Source organism: Aquarana catesbeiana, linkage group LG01, assembly GCF_042186555.1.
Source record: "Aquarana catesbeiana isolate 2022-GZ linkage group LG01, ASM4218655v1, whole genome shotgun sequence".
Classification (NCBI taxonomy): domain Eukaryota; kingdom Metazoa; phylum Chordata; class Amphibia; order Anura; family Ranidae; genus Aquarana; species Aquarana catesbeiana.
The window spans coordinates 649,637,039-649,661,968 of NC_133324.1; the positions used below are offsets into that span (position 1 = coordinate 649,637,039).

General features: G+C 43.5%; 1 protein-coding gene across 2 annotated transcripts in view; it reads left to right on the forward strand.

Moving 5' to 3' along the window:
• Positions 1-24,930, forward strand: part of RAP1GDS1 (Rap1 GTPase-GDP dissociation stimulator 1) — a 206,731-nt gene that overhangs the window by 83,819 nt on the left and 97,982 nt on the right. For both annotated transcript variants that reach the window (XM_073601221.1, XM_073601228.1), the window contains exon 2: positions 4,739-4,846. In XM_073601221.1, the coding sequence (XP_073457322.1) occupies positions 4,739-4,846 (108 nt within the window). The remainder of the gene's footprint in view (positions 1-4,738; positions 4,847-24,930) is intronic.

Consider the following 24,930-nt stretch of genomic DNA (forward strand, 5'->3'; position numbering starts at 1 on the left):
TAATGTTTGGGGGTTCTAGCGGCTGAGACGAGGACTTCAGTGCTTCTGCTTTGAACTTTGAGAATACATTTCTCCACAGTGCTTGCACCTACCAAAGTCTATAATGGAGCTAGGGCCTGTTGTAAAGCACTTTTACTGCTTATTAGGAATATGTGTGAATACATGAGTGCCCACCCTTAGGCTGCTTTCACACTGGGGCGGTAGGGGGCATCGGCGGTAAAACAGCGCTATTTTTAGCGCTGTTTTACCGCGGTATTCGGCCGCTAGCGGTGTGGTTTTAACCCCCCGCTGGCGGCCGAAAAAGGGTTAAAACCGCTCGTATAGCGCGGCTATAGCCGCGGTATAGCCGCGCTGTCCCATTGATTTCAATGGGCAGGAGCGGTGAATACATCGCTCCTTCACCGCTCCAAAGATGCGGCTTGCAGGAGATTTTTTCTTCTCCTGCCAGCGTACCGCTTCAGTGTGAAAGCCCTTGGGCTTTCACACTGAACAAACAGCGGAGGCTGTTTTGGGGCGGTTTGCAGACGGTATTTTTAGCGCAATAACGCCTGCAAACCGCCCCAGTGTGAAAGGGGTCTGATGGTTCACTTAAAACATGGGATTACAAAAGATACTGACTAGGATAACAACATTACTTATTCTCCTCCCACACAAAATGGATATCCCTCCTATAGTAATGTCAATTGACCTGTGATGGCTGTACGTAGTGAGGATCAGTTGGTGCATGTTTCAGGAATTAATTTAAACCAGATGGTACAGCTGTTGAAGTGAGTCTTCTCTTCTAACCTTTTACCTGAGTCAAGTTGCTTCCTGCACCTTCCACTTTATCCTTTAGAATACAGTGGAAAAAAAAAGTTAAAAAGCTTAACTGTGTTCTATTCATTTACATGCCATACAAAAGAAGATGTGTTTAAACTTCTATTCCTAGAATCAGACTGATGCACTGTAATATGAATTAAGAATGTTCTATGCACTGTTTAAAGATTAAAATAAGATTGATAGGCAGATTAATTGAGACTCTTGTTCTGTGCAGGTACTGATTATTATAAATCGGTGTGAAATTATTATTGATTAAATTGCTGCAAAATAAATTGCTTCTGTTTTCCTGATGATTTTCATATGGACTGTTAACCACAAGGTTACAAGTGACTTGCATCTGCCGCTTGGCTAATTTAAAATGCCAGAGTAGGCAAAGCTCCTTTATATAGTTGTGTGTGAGAGAGAGACACACACAAACACTAGCATCATCTAAAGTTAGAATTTTGTGCACCCCTGAAGTTGGCAAACTTTTAGGGCATACTTCCCCCAAGAAACTTTATTACTGTAAGAAAAATCAGTTTGGGAGAGTGATCAGTAATTTTATAATTATTGTTCTATTTGAGTGTTTTACCCCAGATGTAAATAGTATGTGGTAACTACTGTATCAGGAACTTGGGTTTTTTTATTAAGTTCATTGGGACAATAACAAAGTAATTCACTCTCTGATCATATAGCACCATACGTGTACTGAGGGTGAGGCTTCTCCCCATAGGTGTACACTACATTGTGTACCAATGACTCTGGTTTCTTAGATGAGGGCCCTTGCTCCCTTCCGAGGATTCAAGACTTCTGATGTTAGTAACCAGGCAACAAATCTTTACCTTGACATTTACTCGTGGCTTCTCTCTTTTGGAGGCACCTATCTGCTTGCCCCTGAGCTCCTTAGCTTCAGGGAAAGTTCCTCTGTCCATCGGCAGTCTACATGCAACCCATATCAAATCCTTTGCTTCTGCTTACTCTGTTTCTTAACCTCTTTTCATATCAGTATGGGCTTTCACACAGGTCGACCTATGCCAACAGAAATGACTAGGTACTTATTCATAAGATCTGCTTTTAAATATTTAGCAGGATGACAAGCATAGGCTTGAGTGTAAATACTAGGGATACACCAATACTGGTACCGATACTGAGTGTTTCCACGCGTACTCGTGATGCTCCCGATTAATGGCATGCGATTTCCCCTACTGCTCCTGTGTGTGTGTGACCCCAATAAAGAAAGCGAAGCACCATGTAGTGCAGCAATAGGCAGTTTATTAAAATGTGATAAGTCAAAGTAAATATCTAGTCAAATCCATATCTGCAGTGTCCTTGTCCCACGGATGATAACAAACCACGGCTGCTGAAGGTGCTTACAGGGCTGGAGTTGTCCAGCGGTCCACGCCCCAAGCTGACATCACTTCTGCCCTATACCCACAGGCATCCCGGAACGTCTGCTCCAATCTCCTTTGCCACAAATATGTAGGCCAAGGTGAGGATTTAAGGAACTTCCCAGTATTTGCTGACTTATCCCACAAGGGCTAGCGAAAGTTGATGTGAATGGCTTCCAGGTTGCTGCCCTTGGATACACCTGGACTGGCAACAGTTAACGGCAATGAGACGAAGTGCAGAATCGCGAGAAGTGATTGTGGTCATGCAAGATGTCATGACTAGTGGCAAATGGGGATGATCAAAAAGAGGCAGAGGTAATTCCAAAGTATCAGAAACTGGAACAGAGAGAAAACAAGCCTGGGGATGGAATCTTAGAAAGTTCTTTTGCTCAGGCAATTTTCAATTTAACTGGTCAAGTTTAAATAGGTTTCCCAGACATGACTTCAAAGGTGGTGCATAGCTGCACTTGTCAATATACACTGTAAACTGACAGAGAGGGCAGGAACACACGGGCACTTGAAGTTGGCAATAACTTCCCAGTAACTACTAAATTCCCTGTGTAGGGGGAAGATGAGAAAGTGTCAGCCAGCATGGAGCCTGAGTGTGAAGCTGGCTGATTTTGCAGACTTACCTGCAGCAGGTACAGTTGGGGACAACAGACAAGGTCAGTTCTCTTGAAGACACTAAACTATGAAACCTACACACCCTTTGATCCGTTCCCTTTATCTCTTATGTGCCTGCAAAGCTTCAGGCACACATTTCAGATGAAAACTGCTCTGGTGTCCTATAAAATTGAAATGCTGATCTAGCTAATTTATGCCAGGCAGTGAGAAGAGCTTGAAATCTGCTTCTATGTTCGGTCATTAAATTTTGTAGAATGATGGGCAAGGGTATATAAGCTTTAGCTAATCTAAGTAGAAAACTATGAGAGATTGTAAACCTTTCTTTTTTTCCTCTTCTTTTTTTTTTGTTCAATAATAAACATGTTATACATAACTGTACTCTGCAATGGTTTTGCATAGAGTAGCCCTGATTCTCCTCTTCTGGTATCCCCTGCCGATGTATTTGGCTCTATCTCTTTGACGAGTGCCCCCATAGGAAGCCGCTTCTTGTAAAAACACTCATGTGGGCTTGGTCCCGAGGTGTGCTGCCTACGTTTATAGACACAGAAAGCGTGGCTTGGCCCCACCAACCCCTCCCTCGTTACAGGATTTGATTGAGAGCAACAGGAGCCAATGGCTTCCACTGCTGTTAGTCTGCTCTGTGAAGAGGAAGAGTGGAGAGAACCGCTGCTCTCGGGCATATCGATGGATCGAAATCAGGCTCAGGTAACTATAATGGGGGCTGGGTGGGGGGAGGATCCTGTGGCACAGTAAGTTTTTTTTACCTTAACCAGTTAAGTACCAGCCGCTGCAGTTTTACTGCGGCAGGTTGTCTGTTCTAGACGAATCGCCGTCATTGTACGTCGGCCGCTTTAAGACCACTAGGGGGCACCAATGCACGTGGTCGGCGTCCGCGATGTCCGTCGGCCACCCGCGATCGCTCCTGAGAGAGACAGAACGGGAATCTGTCAGGGAAGGTTAGACAGATCTGCTGTTCCTAGTGACTAGGATCTGTCTCCCCCTCCAGTCACTACACTGCCCCCCCAGTTAGAAACCCCTCCCTAGGGAACACTTAACCCCTTGATCGCCTCCTAGTGTTAACCCCTTCCCTGCCAGTGACATTAATACAGTAATCAGTGGCTATTTTTAGCACTGATCACTGTATAAATGTCAATGGTCCCAAAAAAGTGTCAAGTGTCTGATCTGTCTGCCACAATGTCGCAGTCCCGCTAAAAAATAGCAGATCACCGCCATTACTAGTAAAAAAAAAAAAAAAGTATAATAAAAATGCTCTACATCCATTCAAAGTCCAGAATTTATAAAGCTTGTCTGAGCTCTTAGAAAAAAAAAAAGGAGTGGAGAGCTGAAATTAGACACTGCAGAGCTCAGTCAGAGCTGATTGGAGGGAAGGGACACAAGCCCCTGTACACAGGAACAGAGCCTAGGCTGTCAATCAGCTGGAGCTCCCTCTCCTGTTACCATTTTTCTCTTGGTGTCCAGAAAACCTGTCAGAAGCAACTCATGCAGATAGCAGAGGAAGGAAGTAACAGCTAGAAATTACACTTCATGCTCTGGATTAAGACAAGTACATGTAGATATTCTGACTGGACATTTAAGGTATAAGGGGTCATGTTTCAATCTACACACTTCTACTGCTTTAGGCTTGTATCTACTTGCCTGTTGTAGATTTCTTTAATAAAACAATTTGTTGCCTTTTGTGAAAGTGGGAATAAATACTGATGTAGCATTATTGTTTTACTGATCAATATTGGAACATCCTAATCGCTAACCATGATATGGCCACATAAATATACGAGATGTACTTTATAATACTCAGTACTTAGCTTTGGATTATGGTTTATTTCAGTAAAAGAAGGAGTAATACAAGACTATAAAGTAAATGCAGTGTTGCTGATCTTTTTCCTTTTTGTTTAATGCTTATGTTGCAGATAATTTAAGTGACACCTTGGAGAAATTGAAGCTAAGTGGATCTGACTGCACATCTGACAAGCTAGATGGATGTTTGGATTGTCTGCTTCAGGCACTTGGTCAAAATAGTAAGTTCCAGAATCATCTTTCTACTAATTACATGGCAGCAACGGTGTTTAAATAGATTTTTCTTGTGATGACTGGAAAATTCTACCAGCCAGAAGTAGAATAGCAGCGATTTTTCAGAAATAATCTATTTGTTTTGATAAAACCCTTCAGGTGAAATATGCAATATCAAAAATATTACTAGCAATATCCATTAAACTTGTAATCCCGCTGTCCAGTATAATGGTCTGATACAGTGCTGAGTAAAACTTAGTGGCAATGGCATTTTACTTCATGACAATCAAGAAAGTAAAATGTTACCTTTTTTTTTTTTTTCCTGATTCCTGTGGATATTTTATACTAGTAGTAACTAAAGGTCGACCGATATGTCGGCCGAACGATATTTGGCCATTTTTGATAAATCGGCATGGGCCGATTATTATCTAAATTAGGCCGATACTTAAAGTGGAAGTAAACCCATCCATAAAACAGTTTCATTTCCGGCACGTGCCGGAAATGTAACACTCCGATTGGTTGTGTTGTCAATCAAACTGTCAAACCATCCAATGGCTGGTGTCCTAACTGATCACATGTGCAGCATCATGGCAGTTGTAGATTAAACAGAGGCAAAGATGGCAGCTTCCTTGGCTGAAAACGATAGGAGGGTTTACTTACACTTTAACACTGGCCGCTGTTCCTCCTCCCCTCTCCACACTCAGCGCGGCGCTTGATGCTTGCCAGAGCCACTGAGTGTGTGAAACTGACAGGTAACGCAGAGGAGAGAGAGGGGGGGTCTGTCAGAATTGAGGTTGATGTCGGGGGTGGGCGGGACCCAGCAGCTATCAAACACAGCCAATAGGATGGGATCTGGGCGGGCCGCTATGTGTATGTGGCCCCGCCCCTTTTCTTAAGCAGCCCAATCATTGGCTGCTGTTTGATAGCTGCTGGGTCCAGCCCACCCCGACATTAAGCTCAATTCTGACAATTCCTCTCTGTTAGTTTCACACACAGTTTACACTCGGCTCAGTGTGAATCCTGTCAGTGCCATCTGCCGGTGCCAACTAGTGTCACCTCCCAGTGCCACCTGCCAATGCCTGCCAGTGCCACCTCCAGTCAGTGTCACCTGCCAGTGCCAAGCCAATCAGTGCCACCCGCCAGTGCCAAGCCAATCAGTGCCACCTGCCAGTGCCAATAGTGCCACCTGCCAGTTCCAAACCAGTGCCACCTGCCAATGCCTGCTAGTGCCAACCAGTGCCACCTTCCAGTGCCACTGCCAATCAGTGCCACCTGCCAGTGCCAACCAGTGCCTCCTCCAACCAGTGTCATCTGTCAGTGCTAACCAGTGCCACTGTCAGTCGGTGCCAACCAGTGCCACTGCCAATCAGTGCCAGCTGCCAGTGTCATCTGTCAGTGCTACCTGCCAATCAGTGCCACGTGCCAGTGCCACCTGTCAGTTCCAAACCAGTGCCATCTGTCAGTTCCAAACCAGTGCCACCTGCCTGTTCCAAACCAGTGCCACCTGCCTGTTCCAAACCAGTGCCACCTGCCACAGCCAACCAGTGCCATCTGTACTGAGGACATCAAGTGTGTAGTAGAGTGACAGGAGCAAGCAGGGAGGAGTGGGTGAGGTTTTATTTTATTTTTTTTAAATCGGCCTAAAATATCGGCCACAAAAATCGGTATCATATATCGTCCATCGGCTGCCCCAATTTCTAAATAGCTGTATCGGCATCGGCCAGAGAAAAACCCATATCGGTCGACCTCTAGTAGTAACCATACAACCATAGATAAGAACCAGAAAAGCTCTTCTAAGTGGTGTTTTTGCCAGTTGCAAGAAAAAGTTTGTAAATGTGTCTGCATAACCTTGATTTCTATTTGTAGGGCTCTAAACTGTGATCTGATCATCAACCTAGTCCCAAAAATAGACAATCTGCTTAAAGCCTAGCTCCACCTGTTATTACATCAGCACCATTTTCTGCATCATTATCATTGCGGGGCACCATGATGGCTCTCCACTTCCCAGGTTGGTCCATGATGCCCTTTGCTCTGAGGTTAACTGAATGATGCTAGGCAGGGGACCGTCACTGGATTGCAGAGTGGGTGCATTTATGGGAAATAGTGCTGAAGAAGAAGCGAGTGTTGCAGAAAGAGCAATTCTTTCTAGATTAAAAAAAACCCCACAATAATAATCAACTTGACTTGCTTTAAAGTGAACCCATGCAAAACCTGACATTCGTATCATCGTTTTTAGTACCTTGCTCTGTGATAACTAGTTGTCCGGTTATGAGGCAGTAAAGCAGCCTCACTCCACAATGCATCATTCACCATGTTTAATGGCTGGAATAAGATTTTGAGGTCAATGTGTGGTCGTCTTTCCTTCTCTCTGAGCACACATCTGCTTTGTTTCTCCCAAAGACGTTCACCTTTGTGTCATCTATGAACCTTTGTCTCAAATGAGCTAGGGGAACATTCTGGAGGACTTTTGAACCCAAAGATGTGCAGTGATTTTGAAGAGGAACAGTTTCCACTGTTATGCCCTCTAATAAACACCATATTGGTTCAGTTTTTACTGTAGAGCACACTTTTAGGAAACCTGTTACATTTTGGGTAACTCCAGGGATGTACTTCTGGTCATTATCTAGGTACGGTTGTGCTCAAAAGTTTGCATACCCTGGCAGAAATCATGAATTTTGGGCTTTGATATTGAAAATATGACTGATTATGCCAAAAACTGCCTTTTATTTAAAGAGGTTGTAAACCCTCATGTTTTTTCACCTTCATGCATCCTATGCCATGAATAGGCAGGAAGTACTGTTCAGTCACTTATTAAGAAGTGGAAAATTAGGGGAATTTTTTTATACCAAGTCAAGGTCAGGTAGACCAAAAAATATTTCAGCCACAGCTGCCAAAAGAATTGTTCGGGGCACAAAGAAAAACCCACAGGTAACCTCAGGAGAAATACAGGCTCCTGTGGAAAAAGACAATGTGGTTGTTTCAAGGAGCACAATATGACGATACTTGAACAAAAATGAGCTGCATGGCGAGTTGCCAGAAAGAAGCCTTTACTTTATAATGCCACAAAAAAGCCTGGTTACAATATGCCCGACAAAATCTTGTCATACCTTACAGCTTCTGGCACACTGTAATCTGGATTGATGAGACCAAAATAGAGCTTTATGGTCACAACCATAAGCGCTACGTTTAGAGAGGGGTCAACAAGGCCTAAAGCAACAAGAATACCATCCCCATTGTGAAGCATGGTGGTGGGTTACTGATATTTTTAAGGTGTGAGAGCTGTAAAGGCACAGGGGAGTCTTGTGAAAATTAAAGGCAAGAAATAATGCAGCATGTTATCAGAAAATACTAGCAGTCAATTTGCATTCTTCTGCACGAAAGCTGCTCATTGGACGCACTTGGACTTTCCAGCATGACAATAACCCAAAGCACAAGGCCATGTTGACCCTCCAGTGGTTACAGCAGAAAAAGGTGAAGGTTCTGGAGAGGCCATCGCATTCTCCTGACCTTAATATCATCGAGCCACTATGGGGAGATATCAAATGTATGGTCCATGCAAGACAACCAAAGACTTTGCATGACCTAGAGGCATTTTGCCAAGTTGAATAGGCAGCTATACCACCTGCAAGAATTCGCTGTCATTGATGCTAAAGAGGGCAATGCACAGTATTAAGAACTAAGGGGATGTAGACTTTTGAACAGGGGTCTTTTCATGTGTTACTTGTTGCCATGTTTCATGTTATGATTGTGCCATTCTTTTATCACCTTTAGTTGAATATGAATTCAATAGAAAAAAAAAAGGTGTTTTGCCTGCTCACTCATGTTTTCTTTAAAAATGGTGCTTATATTACCAATTCTCCAAGGGTATGCAAACTTTTAAGCACAAGTGTAACTGCTGAGCATCATGCTAATAGGGAGCGTTGTTGGAAGGCAAGGCTAACAGCTTTGCAGGAATATTTGAGCACATACCACTAGCATGATGGTATCACTAACCCCTTTAAAGAAATACCAAGGGTAGAATTCAAAAACAGCTACATGCGTATAGGAGGGCCAAGACCTGTTTTTATAAAAGGAAGAAATGCTCGCAAAGGACTGTTTTAAAGTATAATGGTGGGCTTTTAACTCCACAAGGCACCTTGATATACTTATTACAAACCTCAGTACCAGAACCTTATCTTCCTTTAGGTTATATTAAGTTCCTGGAGTTCAGCTTTAAGAAGCCCCACTGACTTCCATTGTTTAACAAGACTCTATTATTGCACCTTCGAACCATTATATACTTCGATTACTGTAAAAACAATAATGTACAGGTTACCAAGAATCTTGTTTGAAAGCTTGGGGTCAATCGGATTGATGCACAAGTAAAGCAAGACTCTGCTCGAGCCTTTCTGAAAAATCACATATCTCTCAATTAAAGCCGGGTACACACGGGCCAAATGTCAGTAGACATTTGCCGGTTAAAAAAAAAAGCGGCTGACATTTTGGCCGGTGTGAATGTTGGATGAGCATGCTTGAAAACCAGCAACCGACCGACTCCTGTTCAGCGCTTTCAGGACACAATAGCTGAGCTCAGCAGGGGAGATCGCTGTACTTCACATAGTGAGTACAGCGGCTCTGACCGGAGCTGACAGTTTTTTTCCGTTAAAAAAAACTATAGTGTGTAGCAGGCTTTAACCTAAAGCCCCATACACTCTATTAGATTTTCTGCAGATTTTTGTCTTCAGATTTACCAAAACTATGTACTGCAAGGGCCTGCCTGATTGCATACAATTTGAAACTCTTAAGGTTTGATCTCACATTATATGGTTTTGGTAAATCTGAAGACAAAAATCTGCAGAAAATCTAATGGTGTGTATGGGGTCTAAGGCTTGGCTATGCAATAAAGACATCATGTTCACTAGGGGTGCGCATCTTCACTGGCCTCCCGATTTTGATTTTGATTGTCCGGTCCACGATTCGATTCCGTGATGCATCACGATTACTGCGCACGGTTTTCATCCAAAAAATTCCAGTAGTCAGAAGAACTCCATTTTTTTTCAATTTTATCTGTTCTTAAAAAAAAAAAAAGACCACACTACCTGCATGTAGCAAAGTGTAAACACAGCAGAAGAGGAGCTGCAGACTGCCCCCAAATGACTACAGAAGATAAGAGACTGCAGACATGATACAGGAGAGGGTCAGAGACTGCAGACATGATAGAGGAGAGGGTCAGAGAATGCAGACATGATACAGGAGAGGGTCAGAGACTGCAGACATGATACAGGAGAGGGTCAGAGACTGCAGACATGCTACAGGAGAGGGTCAGAGACTGCAGACATGCTACAGGAGAGGGTCAGAGACTGCAGACATGCTACAGGAGAGGGTCATTGACTGCAGACATGCTACAGGAGAGGGTCATTGACTGCAGACATGCTACAGGAGAGGGTCATTGACTGCAGACCTGCTACAGGAGAGGGTCAGAGACTGCAGACCTGCTACAGGAGAGGGTCAGAGACTGCAAACCTGCTACAGGAGAGGGTCAGAGACTGCAGACCTGCTACAGGAGAGGGTCAGAGACTGCAGACCTGCTACAGGAGAGGGTCAGAGACTGCAGACCTGCTACAGGAGAGGGTCAGAGACTGCAGACCTGCTACAGGAGAGGGTCAGAGACTGCAGACCTGCTACAGGAGAGGGTCAGAGACTGCAGACCTGCTACAGGAGAGGGTCAGAGACTGCAGACATGCTACAGGAGAGGGTCAGAGACTGCAGACATGCTACAGGAGAGGGTCAGAGACTGCAGACATGCTACAGGAGAGGGTCAGAAACTGCAGACATGGTACAGGAGAGGGTCAGAGACTGCAGACCTGCTACAGGAGAGGGTCAGAGACTGCAGACCTGCTACAGGAGAGGGTCAGAGACTGCAGACCTGCTACAGGAGAGGGTCAGAGACTGCAGACCTGCTACAGGAGAGGGTCAGAGACTGCAGACCTGCTACAGGAGAGGGTCAGAGACTGCAGACATGCTACAGGAGAGGGTCATTGACTGCAGACATGCTACAGGAGAGGGTCATTGACTGCAGACATGCTACAGGAGAGGGTCATTGACTGCAGACATGCTACAGGAGAGGGTCATTGACTGCAGACCTGCTACAGGAGAGGGTCAGATACTGCAGACCTGCTACAGGAGAGGGTCAGAGACTGCAGACCTGCTACAGGAGAGGGTCAGAGACTGCAGACCTGCTACAGGAGAGGGTCAGAGACTGCAGACCTGCTACAGGAGAGGGTCAGAGACTGCAGACCTGCTACAGGAGAGGGTCAGAGACTGCAGACCTGCTACAGGAGAGGGTCAGAGACTGCAGACCTGCTACAGGAGAGGGTCAGAGACTGCAGACCTGCTACAGGAGAGGGTCAGAGACTGCAGACATGCTACAGGAGAGGGTCAGAGACTGCAGACATGCTACAGGAGAGGGTCAGAAACTGCAGACATGGTACAGGAGAGGGTCAGAAACTGCAGAGATGGTACAGGAGAGAGTCAGAGACTGCAGACATGATACAGGAAATGATCAGAGACTGCAGACCTGCTGGATGTGGTAAGGGAGGTGCCAGACTGTCCTATCCAAGATGACCACTAACCTGTCCCCATATAATACTATTACCATAACGCTGTGCACCAGAAATCAGACATGATTTGAACACAGCAGAGCACACTCAGCACTGGAATTACTTTGAATACACAAAAGATTTCTTTTAATCAGATCACAGCTTTATATATTTCAGGGCTATATTTATTCACTACTTAATAACACTCTTGTGCATTTATCACCACAAAGCACTGCACACATTTTTTTTGTTTTATTGCCCTATCTGCATGCTCACTGTGTAGAGGTGGGGGGGAGAGCAGAGGACTTTGTGGATGCTGGTCGAGAAGGATGGGAATTGGTCCCTGGTGACACTGGGCAGGGGAGCGCTATGGTAATAGTATTATATGTTTACAGGTTAGTGGTGAGGGCGGCAGGGTATTGATCATGTTGGATAGGACAGTCTGGCACCTCCCTTACCACGTCCACCCCCCTTGGTGTCCTCCCCGCGGCCCCCCTCACCTGGCTATGCCTCCGTCACACCTGGCTTGATATGCCGCGGCTCCACTCTCCTCCTCGGAGCTCTGTGCTCCACAAGCCGGCCGCCGCCACTCTTAGCAGCAGCAGCTCCATGTCCTCGCCAAGGTGCACGCAGCATCGCCCCTTGACGCAGGGCAGCAGGGGGATGACGTCAGTCAGGGGCAGCAAGCGGGAAAAGCCGGCGCGGCTTACTCCCATGGCTCTTCGGCGGATATCAGCTCCGTTCGGTCGCAGAGGCAGGGCATAACTCGGCGCGAGGATGACATTATCCAAACATCGATTACTCCAGTCGTAACATCGATGCCGCATCGTGTATGGTCGAATCGCGATGCATCGATGTTACGATTCATTTCAACAGCCCTAATGTTTGTAAGGCCTCCCTTTTCCCTGGCACCCTCATACAAATTGAACAAAAATGCTGGAATTGGCCTGAACAGTCCATCTTTTTCATAGTAAAGTATAAAGATTAAAATATTCAAATTCTCTATTTTATGTTTGAAGACCATAGGTCATCTTCAGTACCCCATAAGCTACCCAGACTTCGAGGTGTAGGGGGTCACAATAATTTCAGGGCTGGACAAAATATGGTTAGTTTAGCGACTAGTAAAATTCCCCGATGAACAAGCATCTCCCCTACCTGTATAGACCACGCTTTACCACTACATTGCCATGGGGACGTTGCTGCAAGGGGTTTAAGTCACTGTGCCAGTCCTAGGGTAAAGCACCTCTATAAAGTGGAACTAAACTTTATCTGAGCACCACAAACTGAAAACACTGTTTAATTCCTTTTTAATATTCAAAGCAAACTCCCCCATCCTTCCATGGCCCCATGCTTTCTTTTGTCGAGCGATTGCTTTGAAAAACACCCCCCTAGTATCTCTAGTTACAGCCATCTTGGTTAACCCTTTTATGACTAAGCCTATTTTTGAAATTTGGTGTTTACAAGTTAAAATCCGTATTTTTTGCTAGAAAATTACTTAGAGTTCCCAAACATTATATATATTTTTTGGCAGAGAATCTAGAGAATAAAATGGAGATTGTTGCAATATTTTATATCACATGGTATTTGTGCAGCGGTGTTTTAAACGCAAATTTTTGGAAAAGGGACACTTTCATGAACTTTAAAAAATCCAAACAGTAAAGTTACCCCAATTTTTTTGTATAATGTGAAAGATGATGTTATGCCGAGTAAATAGACACCAAACATGTCACCCTTTATAATTGCACGCACTCGTGGAATGGCGACAAACTACGGTACCTATGAATTTTCATAGGCGACGCTTTAAATTTTTTTTACGGTTACCAGGTTTGAGTTACAGAGGAGGTCTAGGGCTAGAATTATTACTCTCGCTCTGACGATCACGGCGATATCTCACATGTGTGATTTGAACACCGTTTACATATGCGGGCGCGACTTCCGTATGCGTTTTCTTCGCTGTGCGAGCTCGCGGGTATGGGGGCGCTTAAAATTTTTAAAAATTTTTAAAAATTTATTTTATTTATTTTTAAACTTATAAATTGTGTTTAAAAAAAAATTTTTTTTTTTTTTTACTTTTATTGCTGTCACAAGGAATGTAAACATCCCCTGTGACAGTAATATTTGGTGACAGGTACTCTTTATGGAGGGATCGGGGGTCTAAAAGACCCCCGATCCCTCCTTTGCACTTCAAAGTATTCAGATCGCCGAAAATGGCGATTCTGAACACTGTATATTTTTTTAAAACCGGCGCCATTGGCAGCCGAGTAAACGGGAAATGACGTCATGACGTTGCTTCCGCGTTTACAATGAGAAGGCTGGAACGAAGCCGCCCCCAGCTTCGTTCCAGCCCGCCCCCAGCCGCCGAAGGCAGCCGATTGGACACCGGGCCTCCCGATCGCACGGAGGCCTGGTAAGAGCGGCGGGAGGGGGGGATGTCCCCTCCCGCTCCTCCGGTATAACAGCCGAGTGGCTTTTAGCCGCATCGGTTGTTATACTCGGATAGCCGATCGCCAGCTCTAAACAACGGTACTGGGATGATGCCTGCAGCTGCGGGCATCATCCCGGTATAACCCCGGAAAGCTGAGTACGCACATCTGCGTACGGTCGGCGGGAAGGGGTTAAGGGCAGATGGTTCATGTAGCTTTTACTTCCTGGAATCCATCTGCCCTTAACTCAGGCATGCAGGCAGGAGGGTGTGCTTAGCTGAGAAAGCCTTCCTTCTTTCTCCTCCTCCTTCAGATTAAAGAAAAGAAAATGCCCATGAAGACTCCTGGAATGTATGACATCATTTTGGCCTAAGCCAGAAACCAGGAAGCAACTGAAAAAATTAAAAAAAAAGTAAATTAAAACAATTAAACATAATATACTTTCCTATCCATTGACTAAGATTAGCAGCATAATCATTTAAAATAGGTAATGTTGATCAGGAGAGTTTTTAGTTCCACTTTAAATAAAGGAATGTCAAAAGATCAGTGTTTGCAATGACAACACCTAATGCATTCTAGATTTATACAGATTTGAGAGGTGGTGATTGGGCCTGCAAGGAAAGCCTTGGAAAAACAAATTGCTTCTTCTATCTAAGTACTATGGCATGATATCTGCTTTCAACACCCCTTTTGCTTTAACATGCCATTAAAAGTTTGTAGAAAATCACCTATCGGCACTTCAGGCTCAGCTAATTTACTGTTGTCTTTTCAGTGCCATCTCAAACATAGTATAAATTCCTAGAGCTCTGGGCAATGAGCATTATATTTGTACTGTTTAAGGGAACCTATACAGAGCTCTTTTTGGGGCTGCTAATTGCCTGACTTTAATACTGTTCTAATTGGCTCAGTAATTTCCGAGACACAAACCTGTATCCAAATCACATGTTTTTGACTTTGCCCTGCTGTCTTAATCTCTGTATGCTTATTCTAGATTAGTGAGTATTAAAGTGACACCAAACTCTAGTTTAATACCATTCTATTCAAGTACACTATATTACTACTAGTATTGGGACACCTGCCTTAACACGCACATAAACTTTAATGGCATCCCAGTCTTAGTCCGTAGAGTTCAATATTGAGTTGGCCCACCCTTTGCAGCTATAACAGCTTCAACTCTTCTGGGAAGGCTGTCCACAAGGTTTAGGAGTGTGTCTATGGGAATGTTTGACCATTCTTCCAAAAGTGAATTTTTGAGGTCATGCACAGATGTTGGATGAGAAAGCCTGTGCTTGCAGTGTCTGCTCTAATTCAACCCAAAGGTGTTCTATCTGGTTGAGGTCAGGACTCTGTGCAGGCCAGTCAAGTTCATCCACCCCAAACTCACTTATCCGTGTCTTTATGGACCTTGCTTTGTGCACTGGTGTGCAGTCATGTTGGAACAGGAAGGGGCTTTCCCCAAACTGTTCCCACAGAGTTGGGAGCATGAAATTGTCCAAAATGTCTTGGTATACTGACGCCTTAAGAGTTCCCTTCACTGGAATTACCCAACCTCTGAAAAACAACCCCACAACATAATCCCCCTCTACGAAATGATTTGGACCAGTGCACAATGCAAGGTCCATAAAGACATGGATGAGCAAGTTTGGTGTGGAGGAACTAGACTGGCCTGCACAGAGTCCTGACCTCAACCTGATAGAACACCTTTGGGATGAATTAGAGCGGAGACTGCAAGCCAGGCCTTCTCGTCCACATCCAATGCCTCACCACGCATGCCTGATTGAAAGGTCTGCCCCCTCTATTCATAGGTCCAATTTCATTCATAGAAGCTATAGTACCGGCATTCTGGTCATTAGAAAGCCACAGTTTACTAAAATAATAATAAAATTAAATAAAGCCTAAGTTTACCTTAAAATAAATAAAATGCAAAATAAGTGCAAGGCACATTACTTGCCCTCAATGTTCGCAGAGATTGTTCTCCTCTGATGCCCCTCTCACCCCCATTACTGTAATCTTCTGGTGCATCAGGGGTTAATAAAACTAAGGGAGCTGTGGCAGGCTTTCAGCAAGAGTTTTAGACTATTCCTGCCCTTTTCTGTTCAGCTCCTCCATTCACAGAAGCCAATACTACAGTTTCTATGAATTAAACAGGATTTGTGATTGAAAGGTTCTGTTAAGAGGACACAGCAGCGCAAGGGATACATCACACTAAGGACTGGTTCACACCACAAAAATGCACTCCAGATCCCTTCCGGATGCGTTTTTGCATGCGTTTTGCACGTGGTTTTGGTGCGCTCCTGTGCATTTTTAATGCAATTCTGGATACATTCCAGGTGCTTTTTTTTTTTTTTTTTTTTTTTTACCATTGTACTGGGTTTTGGTGCATTTTTTATGTGTTCCAGTGCATTCTGGTGCACTGGACTGCATGCGGTGTGAACCAGCGGTGTTTTGTGTGCCCAGACATGGTAAAGTAAATCATGACCTTGTGGTAACTGTATGACAAAATGACCTAGCAAGACATTTTTTTGGACCTGCTGAGATCTTCCCTGGTCTTTACTGTGTAAATGTAAATGAGCTCCTCCGGCAATCCTGACATCCTGAGTAATTGGTTTTTAACATATGATTTGTGGCTCTTCTGTGCTAGTTTTTGTGTTCTCTGATCAATTTTTTTTTTTTTTTTAAGGTTTTAGTCTATTTACCTTTTTGTAGCGTTGTGTTAAATATGCAAAATTTGAAATAAAAGCTTTTATGTGATTTGTAAATTACCATTCTGATTAGAAACATAATGATAAATGGGACAGGTTTCAGAATACAATGTATACATTTTATCTAAAGTAACACTAGTTATTCCAGGACTGAGGCTGGTTAAGCTACAAAAAAAAAAAAAAAAAAAAAAAAAAAATGAAAATAACAACAAAGTATTGTGTAGGAGTGAAAATTCGGCCTGGTCCGTAGAGAGAAAAGAGCTGTGGGCACTGAAATGGTTAAATGAACTGGATTTCCACATGTTTGTGTCTTCTCTACCAGAAGAGTAATACATTTATTTAACACTTGTTTAGTTCAGATTGTACTTAGTTCTATTTTAACTTTCAGTATGTCCTTATTTGACCCTGGTAACGTTAATTTACATATTGAGCTAAATTTTGTAAGCAGCTTAGTTTGTATCCTTCTCATGCACAGTTGGTTTCACTCAAGTTTAAACAGACATTGGAGCTGTGGGCTTAAACCTGTTCATCATGGCTGCATAGATAAATGTGAAATTGTTTCAGGCTTCCAACTTGTGCGCAGTTATTTTTACAATAACAAATGGTAAGAACAGTTTTCATCATCTTTTTAAATGTTTTTGCTGTTCCAATTACATGTAAGTTTAGTGCCATGCCATAGAGTCTTTTAACTAGACTTTAGACCCCTTTGACACTGAGGCAGTTTTCAGGCGTTTTAGCGCTAGAAATAGAGCCTGTAAAAAGCCTGAAAACCACCTCCCATTCATTTAGGTGTCACTTTTCACACTTGGATGTTTGGGGAATTTTGGGAGTGTTGCTTTTAACACTTCAACTTTGCCCAATGTATCCCACCCACTTTCAGATATCATCTTAACGTGAAAATGGTATTGTTGTTTGGTATGTGTGTGTGTGTATGTGTGTGTGTGTATGTGTGTGTGTATATGTGTGTGTGTGTGTATATGTGTGTGTGTGTGTATGTATATATATATATATATATATATATATATATATACACATGCACAGCCTTGAAAAAGTATTCACACCCCTTGAAATGTTCCACATTTTGTCATGTTACAACAAAAAAATGTAAAAGTACTTTTTGGGGATATTATGTGATAGACCAACACAAAGTGGCACATAATCGTCAAGTGGAGGGAAAATGATAAATGGTTTTACAAATGTTTTTATAAATTAATATCTGAAAAGTGTGGCGTGCATTTGTATTCAGCCCCCTTTACTCTGATACCCCTAACTAAAATCTAGTGAAACCAATTGCCTTCAAAAATCACTTAATTAGTAAATAGAGTCCAACTGTGTGTAATTTAATCTCCATATAAATACAGCTGTTCTGTATGTTCTGCCCGCAGAGGGTTGTTAGAGAACCTTGGTGAACAAACAGCATCATGAAGGCCAAGGAACACACCAGACAGGTCAGGGATAAAGTTGTGGAGAAGTTTAAAGCAGGGTTAGGTTATAAAAAAAATATCCCAAGCTTTGAACATCTTACAAAGCACTGTTCAATCCATCATCCAAAAATGGAAAGGCAAGGAAAGCATTAATCAGAGAAGCAGCAAAGCGACCCATGGTAACTCTGGAGGAGCTGCAGAGATCCACAGCTCAGGTGGGAGAATCAATCCACAGGACAACTTTTAGTCGTGCACTCCACAGATCTGGCCTTTATGGAAGAGTGGTAAGAAGAAAGCCATAAGAAGTCCACTTTGCGAGAAGCCATGTGGGGGACAAAGCAAACATGTAGATCAGGGATATGCAATTAGCGGACCTCCAGCTGTTGCAAAACTACAAGTTCCATCATGCCTCTCTGGGTGTCATGCTTGTGGCTGTCAGAGTCTTGCTATGCCTCATATGATTTGTAGTTCTGCAACAGCTTGAGGTCCGGTAATTGCATATCCCTGATGAAGAAGGTCAGATGAGACCATATTTTGAACTAAAAGCAAAACGCTATGTGGCAGAAAACGAACACTGCAGATCACCCTGAACCATCCCCACTGTGCAACATGGTGGTGGCAGCATCATGTTGTGGGGATGCTTTTCTTTAACAGGGACAGGGAAGATGGATGGAGCCAAATACAGGGCAATCTTAGAAGAAAACCTGTTGGAGTTTGCAAGACTTGAGACTGGGGTGGAGATTAACCTTCCAGCAGGACGATGACCTTAAACATACAGCCAGAACTACAATGGAATGGTTTAGATCAAAGCATATTCATGTGTTAGAATGGTCCAGACCTAAATCCAATTTAGAATCTGTGGCTAGACTTGAAAATTGCTGTTCACAGACGCTCTCCATCCAATCTGACAGAGCTTGAGCTATTTTGCAAAGCAGAATGGGCAGAAATGTCACTCCTAGATGTACAAAGCTGGTAGAGACATCCCCAAAAAGACTTGCAGCTGTAATTGCAGTGAAAGGTGGTTCTACAAAATATTGACTCGGGGGGCTGAATACAAATGCACGCCACACTTTTCACATATTTATTTGTAAAACATTTTGAAAACCATTTATCATTTTCCTTCCACTTCACAATTATGTGCTACTTTGTATTGGTCTATTACATAAAAGCCCAATAAAATACATTTACATTTTTGGTTGTAACAGGACGAAGTGTGGAAAATTGAAAGGAGTATGAATACTTTTTCAAGGCACTGTGTGTGTGTATGTGTGTGTGTATATACACTTGTACTGGGCCTCCGTTCCTGGGGTCTAGCGCTATTGGCATTTGCCGATTGGCCAATGGGGTGTCTGGCGCTGCTGGTAGCTGCCTGGTCTTCAGACCTGCTTTTTGGACGGACTACTTCCTCCTCTGATTCGGATACCGATGTACTGCCTTCAACGTGCTCATATTCCGAACCAGAACTGTAACTGGGCGGTGAGAGCTCCCGCTGCTCTCATCGGTCAGACCCAGTATTTGATACGCCTCTTCTGGAGTGTATACTTTTCTGGACATAGTGGCTGTATGACGGGTGACACTGATGGGCTGCACGTCAGGGACTAATGGGCTGCACCTAGGTAATAACTGGCTGCACAGACAGGTACTCTGATGGGATCATGGGACAGGTACTCCTGATGGGATGACAGGTACTCAGATGGGATGGATGGATGGATGACAGGTACTCAGATAGTATTGATGACAGGTCCTCTTTATTCAGAAAGGGGGGGGGGGGCAATCTGGGCACAGTATTCTTCACAGTAAAACAGTAAATCACTGTTAACCACGATCTCCTCCTCACACTGGATCGGTGTGTGAGGAGGAGAACCCAGTAACAGCCATTACCCGCTGTGTGTTTACATTTGTGACCGACTGTGATTGGACACAGCTGGTCACGTGGTAAAGAGCCAATTTCATTGGCGCTTTACCCTGATCGGGGCTGGGCTTTGTCTGAGGGAAAGACATCAACCCCGATTGCCGCACTGTGCGCCCCCCGTGGACACAGCCGGTCACAGCTGATTGGACACAGCCGGTCACGCAGTAAAGAGCACTTTCATTGGTTCTATACCCTGATCGGGGAGGGGCTGTGTCCCGAGGGTCACGACTGTTCCCCGAAGGTCACCGGGGGCCCGCAGCAGAGGCGGGAAGTGGAGGATGTCATATGACGCCCGCCCAGGATGGGAGATCCCATCTGCGGACGTCATATGACAATACGCGGGTATTTAAGTGGTTAAGGACTCCTCACCCCCTTACATGCCACATTTGGCATGTCATTTGTTTTGGGGGGCGGGTACCTAGTTTTGAAAGGTATTTTTGATAGGAAAGGTATACATCATGTCCACCATCCATGATGACACCTCGGTATCCACGAGTACAATACAATAGATTCATGGGGGGGGTTTAAATTATCAAATGTTGCAGCCCTATCAATCAACACGAAAATCCCTCTTCTGGTATAAAAAAGTCGGAATTTACTTTCATCATTTGGCCACTTACAATGTTTTCATCACCTATCAAAAATCGACGGAAACACCCAATACCTTCCCAAAGTTTATTAAAGACATTGTCACTGCCCTGATCTATCAACAAAGATCCACCCAGAATGTATTTGCTCAGATTGTGTCAACAGACTACATGAGCGCTATTTTCCTGACAATATTCCACCATCAGCACCCAAAGAAAAGAAGCCAAAAAAAAGGTTGGGTGTGCACCAAAAGAGGAGTTAGGAAAGACACCAGTTTCCATTGTCCCCAATGTCCCTTCCAACCTGGCCTTTGCATCGGAGAATGCTTTAGACGCTATCACACTCTTGTAAACTATTAACCCATATTTCTAATAGACTGCCATTTCCCCGTTTTCAGTTTCTGTCCTGAATATTTCCCTGGTGCTTCAACCAACCATATCATTGCCTTCCATGTGAACTGACCCTGGCCTGTTTAGCGACTATGCCTGCCGTCTGAATTGATTATCCACCATGTTTCTGCCTTTCACGTGAACTGACCCTGGACTATCAACTAGGCCTCTGCCTTTCGGCTATTTCTACCTTTTACCTGCACTGACCTCAGCCTGTTGACCACGTTTTTGTCTGCCCCTTGGACTGATCTTTAACCCTGCTACACAGGGGTCTCGCATATGTGAGGGGCTCCAGAAGAGTGTTCTAAGTTGAGAAAAACAGTCTTTGGTTTTCTGTCTTCCCAGAACAGGGTCTGGTTGTCCGGAAGCTTCAAATAGATTTGGGTGGGAGAAGCCTCTACCCCTGTCCCCATTCTTTCCTGACTAGGCCCTAAGCTTGATGGTCCTGCCTGCTCCGCTGACAAATACTTTAGCTGTGCTGACAATATCTCTGCCTGCACTGATCCAAGACTTTATGGACCATGTGCCTGTTGCCTGGACCAGTACTTTGTACTGACCATATCTCTGCCTGTTGCCTGTACTAACTATGGACAGTATTCCTGTCTCCTGCATGGACATCCTTTTGCTGCTGCTGACCACGTCCCTGCCTGCTACCTGGACCAATGCTTTGGCTGTGCTGACACTATCTCTATCTGTACTGACTATGGGCAGTATTCCTGCCTGCTGCCTGTTTTGCTGTCGATGTCCACGTTCCTGCCTGCCGCCTAGACCAATGCTCTCCTCTGTGGACCACTGCACTACTAAAACCAAAGGTAATCTTTTCTTTACCATTTGCTCAGCAGAATGTATTTTGATTTGTAATTGGTATGTACAGCACATGCTATGTGTTAGAAATATGAAGGGCCTTCAGCAATGTGATAGGTTGGCAGGAATTTGTGTGTTGTTATGCTCCTAGAACGCCTAGAGGTGCTACTTGGATGTTGGGCCTCTGTATGTGGCCAAGCTGTGTAAAAGTCTCACATGTGGTATCGCCATACTCGGGAGGAGTAGCAGAATATATTTTGAGGTGTCATTTTTGCTATGTACATGCTATGTGTTGGAAATATCTTATAAATGGACAACTTTGTGTTAAAAAAAAAAAAAATTTTAAAAAATGCGGTTTTCATTTTTTTTCCCCGCTTTTTCCAGAAACTTGGAAAAAATGAACCATTCAAAAGACTCGTTATGCCTCATAGATTTTACATTGGGGTGTTGGCTTTCCAAAATGGGTTCATTTTGTGGGCATTTCCATTGTCCTGGTGTTTCAGGGTCTTCAAAACTGTAATAGGTGATTGAGAAATGAGAATGCCTGAAGGTGCTTCTTCAATGTTGGGCCTCTGTATATGGCCAGGCTGTGTAAAAGTCTCACACATGTGGTATCGCCATACTCTGGAGGAGTAGCAGAATGTATTTTGGGGCGTTGTTGCACGTATCCATGTGCTGTATGAGAGAAATAACTTGTTATGACAATTTTGTGTAATAGAAATTAAAAATTCTTCATTTTCCCAAGAATTGTGGGAAAAAATTACAACTTTAAAAAACTCACCATGCCTCTTACTAAATACCTTGGAATGCCTACTTTCTAAAAAGGGGTCATTTTGGGGGTATTTGTACTTCCCTGGCTTGTTAGGGTCTCAAGAAATTCAGTACGTCAGATGTGATCAATTTTCAAGATTTGCACCATAGCTTGTAGACTCTAACTTTCACAGAGATTAAATACTATACACTAATTTGGGTTATTTTTACTAAAGATATGTAGCAGTATAAATTTTGGCCCAAATTTTATGAAGAAAAATGACTTCTTTGCAAAATTATACAATAGAGAGTAAAAAAAGTGTTTGTTTTTTTTTTCTTCAAAATTTTCCCTTTTTTTGCTTATATTGCAAAAAATAAAAAAAGCCACCGGTGATTAAATACCACTAAAAGAAAGCTCTATTTGTGAGAAAAAAAATGATAAAAATTTTGTTTGGGTACAGTGTAGCATGACTGAGTAATTGTCAAAGTGTGTGAGCGCTGAAAGCTGAAAATTGGTCCGGACAGGAAGGTAATAAATGCCCTGTATTGAAGTGGTTAAAGCGTAACTTCCACTTTTAGGTGGAACTCCGCTTAGATTACCAGCATGCATTTTATGTATCAATCAATAGTCCATTTACGTATGGGTTTCTCTCTCAGGGGTTCTTATCATATCATAAAACAGCGTACACAAAGGAAAATTGTTCAGGCTCCTGGCTCATGCTTTAGTCCTCTCAGACCTTCAGTCTGTCTCTGCACAGACTAATATGACTCAGCCTCCATTCAATGAGATTGACTATCTCTGATCAGTATCATCGGCAGTCTGGTCCAGTCGTCTGTCTCTGAGGTCAAAACACAGATACACAATCCCAGTATGTCTGTACACACATACACGCTGCTCCCTGCAATTCAACCAATTACCGTTTGTGGGGCAAAACCCACCTGACAATTTGTGTCCCAGCTGGTCAGAGACCATTCACATGCTAAACCATGCTCTGTCCATGTCAGCCAGCATCCATCTTGTGATTGTGCCTGACATGCTGGACTTCAAGTATCAGTTCCCCCACAGCTACCAAACAAATTAACCCTTTCTCACTGTGGATGAATCCTATTGTTGGCCATGCTGAAGTTAAAGTTGACTCAAAGTGAAGATTTGATGTTCTATATAAGGGAGATTTTGAAATGGTAATAGTACAGCACAGAATGAAGCAAGGCATTGTAAGACAAGTATAGGGGGAAGATGCACAGTGGTAAATGACAGCCCACTCCCTCCCTCCTCCTATTACATGTAAATTGATGGAGGCGAAGCCTCCACTGGCTGGAGGGGCGTGACACAGCCTGTGACTGGCAGAAATCTGCCCACACCTTGTAATTGTTAAAAAAAAAAAAAAATGTTTTTTGATTTCAAATATATATTTGTATGACAATTTAAAACCGTTTATTGATCTTAATTATTTGTTGTTTGCTCTGTATTCCAAGGGCTGTTTTTTTATTTTGAAAATGTGACCAGCAGCAGAGGACTAGTAGCTCCTCCTGCTTATGTTTCCCTGCAGACAGGCTGGGAAAGGGCTGGGTCATGTGACAGCTATAATATTGATTAGGAAAAAAGTACTTAGATGGGGTTTTTGTTTTTATTATTAAAATAATACGTTCCCCCCACCCATACAGAAGGAGAAGAGATAATGTAAATTAAACAGTGTATGTTTAATATCACGTTAATGAAATATTTTATCAGACTGTTTGCTACTTAATTTCGAACAATTATTTAGAGACAGCTTAGAGCTAGCTCCATACGTGGATAGGATAGGGAGAACATCTGTCAGTTGTTTAATAATAATAATAATAATTATTATTATTATACAGGATTTATATAGCGCTGACAGTTTACGGAGCGCTTTACAACATGAGGGCAGACAATACACTTACAATACAAATCAATACAGCAGGGATCAGAGGGTCCTGCTTGTTAGAGCTTACTATCTAGGAGGGAGGGTCAAGTTATACAAGAGGGTAACAGCTGTGGGGGGCAAACTAATGGAGAAAACAGTGCAGTTGTTAGATGGAGGCAGAATAGGCTTCTCTGAAGAGGAAAGTTTTCAGGGATCGCCTAAAGGTGGATAAAGGGCTAATAATGGTCAAGGTGCTGTTGGAAAGATTCCCCATCAGTTCCTGTGCAGTTCTACTTCCATAATCATCTGAATAATCCCAACAGAGTTCTGAAACTAGCCTTTCTCAACCTGTTTACCCTTGGGGAAACCGCAACAAACTTTTCAATACTTGAGGAACGCCTGCTAAAACCAATTTACTGGGAGGTGTGTGTGTGTGTGTGTGTGTGTGTGTGTGTGTGTGTGTGTGTGTGTGTGTGTGGGGGGGGGGGGGGGGCAGGGCAGTGCCACTTACATTGTTGGTCTATGGGAAGAATGCCTATTATGTTGGTGGCCAATGGGAAGAATGCCCCCCTTACAGTCATCTGAAAATATCATTGGTGTAATGTAGCTGGCTCTGCCAAGTGGTGTTGGCCCTGA